This window comes from Marmota marmota, unplaced genomic scaffold (genome assembly GCF_001458135.2).
Source record: "Marmota marmota marmota unplaced genomic scaffold, marMar, whole genome shotgun sequence".
Classification (NCBI taxonomy): Eukaryota; Metazoa; Chordata; class Mammalia; order Rodentia; family Sciuridae; genus Marmota; species Marmota marmota.
In genome coordinates, this window is record NW_025999968.1 from 61,990,841 (window position 1) to 62,001,060 (window position 10,220).

General features: G+C 59.3%; 1 protein-coding gene across 1 annotated transcript; it reads right to left on the reverse strand.

Annotated features, from left to right (window-relative positions):
- Positions 1–6,705: 6,705 nt before the first annotated feature.
- On the reverse strand, positions 6,706–7,621 carry Cstb (cystatin B; the record flags this gene model as incomplete). Its single annotated transcript, XM_015478358.2, has 2 exons — positions 6,706–7,079; positions 7,310–7,621. Coding segments are annotated over 2 exons (441 nt in total), but the record flags the coding sequence as incomplete, so codon positions are not given.
- Positions 7,622–10,220: the final 2,599 nt, after the last annotated feature.

Genomic DNA, 10,220 nt, shown 5'->3' on the forward strand with positions numbered 1-10,220 from the left:
GCTGTCTCCTGGATGAGGAGGTGGAGAACGAAGGAAGCTCTTCATTCAATGCACGTGGCTTCTAAGGGTGAGAAGCCGCGGTGGCCCTGTGAGCGCTGTTAACTTGACAGCTGTCCTGAAGCAGACCCATAGTTGGGGTCCCCCCAGTTGTTACAATTACTGCAAAACTGGACCAACGGAAGACTGAGGTGCTGCTTGGGGCCACCTGCCCCTGCCGGAGGCTCCTCTGCCCTGGGAACAAGGCACCTCTTGCCCCACAGTCCCCCCTGCAGCAGGAGGGACGGTCGGGGGCTCCGTGTCTTGGTAGCCACGTCCCAGCCCTGCTTACTGTCTGTGTGGGTGTCAGTGACACTAGCCTGCAGTGCCGTGCGGGCCCTGCTCCTGTTGACTTCGCTGATCATCCACAAATAAGTATTTTCGCGACCAACGTGTGGAAGGGTGATGAGCTCCCTGGAGCACCTTGATTTCATTACTGTGCCGGGCTGAAAGCCTCGTGGCCTGGCCTGGCCGAGCAGTCACTGCCTGCTGTCACCCAGCCACTGGGCCTGGTCACCGCCGCTGATGGTGGCACCTGGTTCCTTGAAGATCTATCTCATGAGGGAAGAGCCATGTCCCGTTCAACCCGAGGACCCGGCTCCCCTCTCGTTCTGTGCCCTGTTCTTTTGGGGCCCTGGGCCCTGGGGCTCCCTGCAGGATCCTGAGGGCCGGCCTTGGGCCTTGGCCCTGCTCCTCGGCTCCACTCCTAGATGGTGACTTGCAGGCTGCTGGCCTGGTGGGTACTGTGATCTCATGGCACCTGGCCTGTGTGTGACACTTCAGCAAGGGGCAGGCTGACTCAGGGGACCCCAGCCACCTGCCGCACACCCAGCCCACTTCCCAGTTACTGCCGCTGGGCGCCTGGCAGGGCCCTCTGGCCTGGAGCCAGGGTCTGGGGTCAGTGTGCCGAGGCCACGCTGCTGTGTCTCCACAGACATGGATCCGTTCTCCTACAGTTCCACAGAAGTCTACAAATGGGGCGCAGGGTTGGTGCCTGCGGGGGGCTCAGGGGAGGGTCGTCTCCTGCCTTTCCCAGCATCTGGAAGCGCTGCGCTCCCTGGCCCCTCCTGTGTCTTCCATCTCAGGGACTCAGACCCTCCTGCCTCTCTCTTGTAAGGACCCCGTGGTGACCCTGGACCTCCCAGATAACCCAGGACCGTCTTCTATCTCAAGACCCTCGACGCCATTCTCACAGGTTCCTGCATGAGGATGTTGGCACCTTGGGGCCATTATCTAGCAGACCACATCCACCACGGGTTGGGGTGGGTCCTGACTTGGTCACCCCCCCAAACACCTGAGCAGCGGATCACGCTTGGGCCTCAAATCTCAACCACTGCAAAGACTCCACCGGGGCCTTGCTGGTAGGGTGGGGAAGGCTGGCCTTCACCCAGGTCTACCCCGGAGCCATGTGGCTGGGGACTTCCCAAGCCTGGGTCACAGCCAAAGTGACATGAAGGGCCTCCCCACTGTGCCAGAGCAAGGACAGGAAGGGGAGAGAGGCAGAGAAGGTGCCAGGGAGTGATGAGCAGGCTGCAGGAGGTTGCCTCTGGTGACTGCAGGCAGGGCTGGCCGCAGCACCTCCCCTGGGTCAGGGCCCTTTGTGCCTGTTCATGCCCATGAGCACCCTGCTCTTGCCGTGCGCCCGCCACCCACCCTCCACGCCAGAAGGACCTCCCTCAGTGTGCCACACAAGAGTTCCACCTGCACACCTAGAGCTGCCGACTGAGGCTGGCCCAGGCCTCACCCCTCCTGTGTGGTGGCCCTCAGCCCAGCCTGGAGGTGGCTTCCAGCCAGGGAGGCCAGGAGAGGACGGGACTGGCCTGCCCCTCTGCCCTCTCTCTTTGTAATGCGCTCTTGAGCTGTAATCCTCGTGCCTTGCTGGTGACCCATTCCAAGTGCAGAGTCAGGGTCTGCTTCTAAGGTAGCTCTGCTGAAAGGGACTCAACTTAGGCCTGGACAGGGGCTCCCCAAATTCGGGGATGTCCCTGAGCCTCAAAATCCGACATTTTTTGGAAATATGGTTTTTGTGATCTAATCAGATGAGTAGGATGTGGCTGTACAGGGTCAAGACCCTAAACATCTGGTGTCCTCACAAGAAGGTGGCCGTGTGACTGCAATCCTGGGCCTGGCAGCTCTGGACAGCTAAGACAACAGGTGACTTCCAAACGAGAGTCCCTGTGGGACCCAGTGAGCCCCTGGGACCAGGACTGGACCCTGGACAAGGCTGTGGTCCCACTCCGGACCTCCTGTGCTCCAGCAGCAGGGCTCCCCTGCCCACTGCTAGAGGGGAACCCAGCCAGGGCCCGCAGAATGGCACTTTCCCCGTCTGCCTCCAGGCCCTGGTGCTCTAGGGCCACCACCCCCGGGTGCCAGCAGGCAGGCAGCGCCTGGTGGGGGCGGGTGCTGTGCATTGGCTGGAAGGGGGTGCTTATGGGTATAGACGCTGCCCTGTGGCTTAGTGACCTAGTGTCCCGCAAGGGTAGTGTCCCCACGAACACAACTTCTTTGGAAAGGAGGGTGGTTGCGGATGGATTAGTCGAGTCACTGGGGTAGTGTGGCCCCTCCTCCAATGGCTGTGTCCTTAAAGAGGGGAACCTGGACACACGGAGGCCACAGGAAGACAGGCAGGAGTACAGCAGGCAGCACCAAAGAACCGAGGTGCCGCCCAGGTCCTGGGAGGGAGCCCGGCCCTGCATTTTGGGCCCCTGACCTCTGGCACTGGGGAGAGCAAGGTCCTTTGTTCCGTCCTCCCTGTGGTGCTGGTTCCTGGCCCCAGGAGGGCGGTTTGCTCAGAGTCGGATGTCCAGGCCAGGACCCCCTGCCCAGGGTCTGTTCTTGGGCTCTTGGAGAGCCAGATGTGCTCACAGCCAAAGCAGATGAGGTGGCCACGCCCTGATCACCCCCCTCAGCGCCCACCTGTGTGGCCAGGTGGCCTCCCTCTGCTCTCGGTCCTCATGGCTCCTGTGGCTCACCCTCTGGCCACACCTAGAACCACCCGTCTGCTGTAGGCACAGCAGCTCCTGGACCCAGTCTGACCCCCTCCTGACCCCTGACCCCAGACTGGCAGAACCGAGGTTCCCAAAGCTTTTGATTCTGACATCAGCCAGGGCAGGACAGAAGCCACCCCACAACTCCATGCCCCAGCAAAGGGAGGTGACCAGGCTGCAAGCCCGTGGACTCCCACTGGTCCTGTGAGCACCAGGGTCCCTGGAGCAAAGCCTCCCGACTCGGGCATCCCCAGGACCCCATGGCTGGCTGCAGGCAAAGCCATATCCGCAGGCATGACCCTGGCTGGATGCGCCTGGGCTCCTGAGGGTGTCACCTGGCCAAGCCCCTAGCCTGCCTCCCTGGAAGGGCCGGTCCTGCCAGTATCCAAAAACCTCAGAGACATCTCCGTCCCTGGAGTGCATACCCAGAGGCCACCACACTTCCCACAGAGGCTGTGGTCCTTTCTTCTGGGAGATCCCGAAGCTCAGGCCCACCCCAGACTAGTGACAGCATGCTAGTCTAGCGACCTGGTGACCTTGACAACGCTGCTCTTGGATTACTTGACCCTGTGGGCACACAGGTGAGCACTCCATGGGGAAGAGGTGGGAGGAGGAAGGGGACAGGCCCCCGCTGCTTGGCCAGCCCAGGCCAGGTGGCAGCCTCCTGAGGAGAGGCGGGGCTCACCTGCCTCATTCCGGCTGCCCCGGGGGCCTCTCCTTGCCCTAGCAGGTCAGCCTTCCCCTAGAGCAGTTCTGGCACACTAGGGCTCTCCACCCAGCATGCTCAGCACCAGCCCCTCGGCCGGCCTTGTCTGAGCTCCACCTGGTCACGGGGCCGCACCTGTTCCCACAGCACCTGCAGTGTCCTTTAAGCGCCCCGTGAAGGAGCTGGAGAAGGTCTGGGCAGGAAGGCCGAGTCTCTGGTCATCTGTGATGACGGCCCACACATCTTGCTCTGCCCGCTGTCCTCACATGGGCAGGGTGTCTGGGAGGGGGCACAGCTGTGGGACGGGGCAAGGGAAGGACCTGGAGAGAAGGGTGTCCGCCGGGCTGCTGTGCTGTGGCTGTGAGCAGCGTCCAGCTGGGTGCAGGCCGTACCCTACCTGCACCCTCTGCTGCCACTGCCAGGAGCCCCGAGGGGACTGTGGACATGCGCCCATCCTGGAGCATCAGAGACCCAGGTCTGCGGTCTTCTTGCACAACGTGCGTCCAGTGATGTTCTTGCTCTTGTCTAAGGAGAGTCTAATGTCACCTGGTCGGCTCACCCCGCCCCGTAACCACACTGTCTCTGATGGCAGTGAGGGCGTGGCAGAGGCACCTGCTTCGCTCCCCACAGGCAAGGACACCTTAGCCTTCCTGGCTGCCCACCAGAACCCTCTCCTATAGACAGAACTCAGCACAGAGGGTGGGCAGCCAGGTTGGCCAGAATGGGGACCTGGGGCCTGCAAAACTGCAGGCTCAGGAAAAAGTGACATGACTGTGAACCTGCAGGGCGACTGAGAGGGTGATGGGGGCTGGGGACCAGCACTGCGCTCAGCTGGGGGCTTGGGTGAGGTCTTGGTGCTCAGGGTGGGGTAGCTCCTGGCCAGCATACGTCTGGCGTGTCGCACTGTCCAGGTCTGGGTGGAGACAGTGCCCACACGGGGTGCCTGAGGGGCGCCCACACAGGGGAGTTCTGTGTGGAAGCAGAGTGCGCCCTTCACAGGGGGCCACGCTCCGACCAGTCCTCACACCTGCTGGAGCTGCCCGCACCTCCTCCCCAGCCCACCACCCAGACTGGAGCTCTGTACTAAGCTGGAGAGGCCTAGTCCCTGGGGAGGCGCCAGTGTGCCTGCTGCCCTGGCTTCTGGTGCCATTTGTCACAAGTGCAGGACACTTTGTGGGAGGCATGAGCAGGACCCTGCATTGTCCTCACGGCTCTCCAGGACTGTGAGGGCGGGAAGTGGTCCACCCTGGTGTCCTGCCCATGGGTGGGACTCCCCACCCGGGCTTCAGGGCCCATCATCCTGAGGCCTGGACAGGACTGGCACCATCCTTACTGGTCCAGGAGCACGACCAGTGTGAACACCAGGCTGCTGGGCACCTGGACCTGCTCTGGCTCACCCAGGGGAGTCCACTGCAGGGTATCCACAAGGCCCCTGCCATGAGCAGGCCCCTTGACAGCGCTCACCCAGCCTGGAGCCCTCACTCTGCCACTGCTGGGTGGTCTCAGCAGGACAGTGCCACCAAACCCCTTCATCCTGAGTGTCCCTCCACACAGCCATCTGCCCACCCCAGAGGGCAGTCATCGGAACAAGCCCACAGTACACACGGCAACACGACCTCGGTCCCCAGGATGGAAAGCCAGCTCGCCTCCTGATGCCGGCACCACTGGGGCAGGTGACAGCTGCGGGGCCACTCTGCCCATCACCTGGACTAGACCAGTGTCAGTCTCCCCTCTCCAGAGGCACTGACACGTCCTGCTCCCACGGCCTTCTAACTCCGAGCCGGGCTGCTCCTGCTCCCTTTCTGGCAAAGATGGGCACTCGGCCCTCCCCAGACCTGAATGGCATCCGTCCACCCGCCTTCCCAGGGAACGTCTCAGTGGGAGGTGTGGCCTGGGTTGGCATGTTATCAGTGTTTCTTTCTTTCCTTACTTTACAGCACTGGATGGAACCGGGCCACGCACATGCTAGTCGGCAAGCGCTCTGCCACTGAGCCGCTCCTCAGCCCTCAAAGCGTTCTCGAGTTCCCGTGGAGGGTGGGACACCGGCCCGTTACCTACCCAAGGTCTCGCTGGGCTTCATCACCCGTGACCTGGACAGGGTGCTGGGGAATGAACCCGGGGTGCTTCACACGGAGCACACACCCAGCCTTTCTGCTTTTAACTTGAGACAGGGTCTGTAAGTTGCCCAGGCTGGTCTTGAACTTGCTGCCCTCCTGCCTCAGCCTCCAGTCACTGGAGTCACAGGCGTGCCACCATCAATACCCTAACACTGTGGGGGCAGACATGGCTTCCCAGCAGGAGGCGGCCTCCACAGGAGCCACACAGCATTTTAGGAACAGGCTCCCAGTCACCTCCCTTCAGGGCAGCGTGCCCCACAGGAGCTCCAGGGGTTTCCCTCACTGCCCGCTCTGCCAGGCTCGGCTGCACCTAGTCTCTGTCACACTGGGTGCTACTGCCTCTTGTGCACATCTCTGTTCCGGTGCCAAGTGTGCGAGCGTGTACCAGTAGACCCAGAGCTAAGCTCAGGACGGGTCTTACGGAAGCCGGTGCAACGGAGCACGTGGGTAATCCCAGTGGCTCAGGAGGCCGAGACAGGAGGATTGTGAGTTCAGAGCCAGCCCCAGCAATGGCGAGGTGCTTAGCAACTCAGTGAGACCCTGTGTCTAAAATGAAAAATGGGGCTGGGGAGGTGGCTCAGTGGTCGAGTGCCCCTGAGTTCAATCCCGGGTTAAAAAAAAAAAAAGAACTGGGCTTACTGAAACCTTCCATTTCCTGGAGGGGGCTGAGGCGTAGGAGGCCACGGCCAGAGCGTGGGAGAACCCGGCCTTCCCGGCCACCAGCCCGGTGGCTGAGCACGCTGGCCTGGGGCTCCACAGCCCTGTGGTGTCAGTGCTGAGAACGTCAACCCAGCTGCCCCTGGCCTCTCTAGATGGACTAGGGTTCAGAGAAACAGCCTCCAAACAAAGGAGCAACTAGTAAAGATGTGAAAATATATTCAAGGAGAGTCAGGGTGGGGCTCTTTGAAAGTGATTAAGATCATAAATGGGGCAGGAAAATACCATCTCAAGGACACTGGAACCGCCACGTGACAGCAGCTGCCTCCCAGTACCCTCCGGGCCATAAGGGGCTCGGCACAGAGGTGACGTTCTTCGCTCCGTGGTCCCAAACCCGTGCTGCACTCAGCAGAATCCTGCAAGGGTCTGTGACGGGGACGGAGGGGACTAGAAGTAGGTCAGCTCGTCGTGCTTGGCCTTGTCGGTCTGGTAGGCGTGCAGGGTCAGGGGCTTGTTCTCGTGCGGCAGGCTCCGGAACACCCGCAGGTGCACGCACTTCTCATCGCCGACGTCCACCTGCGGGAGAGTCCTGTGAGGGCCGGCCGAACCCCGGCTCCTCCTTCACGGGCAGGACCCCACGCCACCCCCTGCCTCCCCCAGAGCCCCCAGCTGGCCTGGTGCACATGCCCACCCCCACCCGCACAGCACCATGCTTACCTAAGCACCCGTGGTCCCCCAAAGTGGGGGCAGCCCGGACCCCCATAGCACTGTGCCCTGGCGCCAGGGACCCCGGCCCTAGCACCCACCTTAATGAAGAAGTTTGTTCCTGCCACCACCTGGCTCCTGTAGGACACAGCCTTGAAAACAGGGAACTTCTGGTTCTCTTTCTCTTCAAGCTGGGACTTCACCTGGCAGGGTGACAACACAGAAGGACTCCAGCACCAGCCCCCAGCACAACTGTGCCTCACAACCCAGACACCGCAACTGTCCTCCCAGTGACAGTGGAGAAACCAACTCCTGCTCAGTTCCACCAGTCTAATGACACATTCAGAATGGCATTCGCCTTCCCGTGTGGGCGTAGGACATTTAATATTTTCATTACAACACTGCAGACAAGTTCATACCGCTTTTTTTCCCACTCAATATGTAAATAGTTCATTTGAAAGAGTATGATTTTTTTAAACCAGGGACTGAACCCAGAGGTGCTTTACCATTAAGCGGCATTCCCAGCCCCTTTATTTTTTAATTTTGAGAGAGGGTTTCGCTATGTTGGTTAGGGGCTCACTAGATTATTGAGGCTGGCCTCGAACTTGTGATCCTCCTGCCTCAGACTCCCCAGTCACTAGGATTACAAGCATGCACCACCATGCCCGGCTGTATATCATTTTTTATTTTTATTATTTATTTATTTATCTTTATGTGGTGCTGAGGATCGAACCCAGTGCCACAGCCCCAGCCCTGTGTACCATTTTTATCTAATCCCTTATTCATCTTTTATTTATTTGGTGCTGGGGATGGAACCCAGGCCTTGAGAATACTAAGCACACAGGAAACCACTGAGCTACACCCCAGCCCTAATCTTTTAAAACTTTTCGATTAACTGAGATCTCTGATGTTTAAATTTAAGCCTCCATTTCACAAATACATCTCAGTTCCTTTAGCATCCTTCTGTGGGCACAGAGGCCAAGCCTAACCTTGCCACAGGCAGCAGGTGACCAGCACTTCGCCTGTATCTTGAGGTGGCTGCTTTAGGACATGCAATGAGTGAACAGAAACATGCTTTTGAGTTGAGGCTGTATCCTGGGGACTTGACCTTTCAGAGGCCAGGGGTGTGGCTCGTGTAGACTGCTTGCAACCTCGAGGCCCTGGCCTCCATTCCTAGCACCCCAAAAACCAACAACATCCCAGAAGCTGATAATCTTTATGGTGGAAATAAAGAGCAAGTTTGTTTTTAAAAAACATTTTAAGGGAGCTGAGGGTGCAGTGCAGTGATTAAGCCCTTGCGTAGCTTGTACAGGCCCTGGGCTCCATCTCTAGCACTGCAAAGGAAAGCAAAAATCATTTTAAAAAAACTAACATGTTTATGTGTAATGTAGTTTCAGTGTTGTGGTCAGGTGTGGTGGTGCAAACCTTGGTCCCAGCTACTCAGGAGACTGAGGCAGGGGGACTGCTTTAGCCAAGGAGTTTGAGCCCAGCCCTGGCAACAATGAGACCCTCTCTCAATGGAAAACAACAGAAAGAAAAATGTGTGGGGGGCATGTAGGAAGTGTTCTAGCCCCAGTACCCCAAAACTAAAACACCAACAGCCGGAGCTCTGTGGATGCACCCATGCTGGCTGGGGCACTGGGTCCCTCGACTCTGCAGAGACTGGGCTGGTTCTAGTTTAGCAAAGCAAAGCAAGTGAGAGAGGCCCCAGCTGGGAGATGAGGGGACTGTGCAGTCTGACTCAGGCTCTGTCACGGAGCAGCACCTCCAGGGCGGGTCCCTGATGGAAAGACAAATCTCTGATGGAAGCACTGTGCTGCACCTGGGGGGACACACAGTGACAAGTCCCAGCTGTCACTTGTCCAACAAATCATCCAGGAGCTGAGAAGATAAAGCTGCTCTCTGCCCACCTGAGGAGCAGCAGCATGAACAGTGAGCAGACCCAATGCAGATGGTGGAGGACTGCGGGGGCCTGGGCCAGGCAGGTCCCTGCCTGCTGAGGGAAGCTTCCTGGTCCTGTTGGCAGGCTTTCTGAAAGGCCACAGTCAGCTGGGAAGCTGCAAGCTACCAGCCCTCAGGGGATCAGGTGGGGCCCAGGGACAGGGGAGCCACAGGCAGGGTCCCTCTGGGCTGGGGGAGACTCTGCCGTGCATCTGCTATCGCATGCAGGACTCCATCTCCCTCTCACTAGGGCTAGTCTCTGATGTCTGTTCTCATCTGCAAAGGGGAGAAACTGCAGTCACCAGCGTGCTGTGGTGACAGGAGGTGCTGGGCAGGTGCCCCTGTGCCCTCCTCACCTCAGAACCCATCCTAAAAATTCCCCCGCAGCAAAGCTACTGCTAACTTGTCCCTCCCATGAGACAGCCACTCCTTGCCTTGGCTGAGTAAGAAATGACAAGTGACGGAGCCCTGGAAACTGGTAAGGACCGCTGGCTATGAGCAGGTCAGAGGGGACTTTCTCCAGTGTGGCTCACGGGGGCCCTGGCAAGTGCATTCTGGGCAAATTCCTCATTTTCAAGGTCTCAGTGGACTGACTCACTACCCTTACTACAGTCAGATGACCCAAACCACCAAGGCAGTGACATGGTGAGCCAGTCACATGCCAGTGGGCTCAGGAAGCAGCAGCCAGGATTTTAAAGGACAAAGTTCCACTTTTCCTCTTACTCAAAACCCTGAGCCTGTCCTGCTTGTGAAGGATCCTGGCTTTGCTGATGAACAGCGAGGGGGAACCCTGCCCAGGGCAGGTGCAGAAGGGGAAGACACCGCGTTTCAGATGGGAAGAGGCCCGGGAGGGGGGCCACTGCCAGGGGCTGTGGGCAGCCCGGCCTGGTTTTATTTTGGTTTTGGACTTTTTACTTGGAGAAAAGTATAAACTCACTTTTAAAAACGAAGCTAGAATAAGCGCAGCCACAAAACACGCACAGGCCTTTCGGCCCCCACTGCGTCGCGCCTGCCCCGCGCGGACGGCCGACTGCCCAGGGCCAGCGAGCGCTCCCAGCGCCCAGCGCCCGC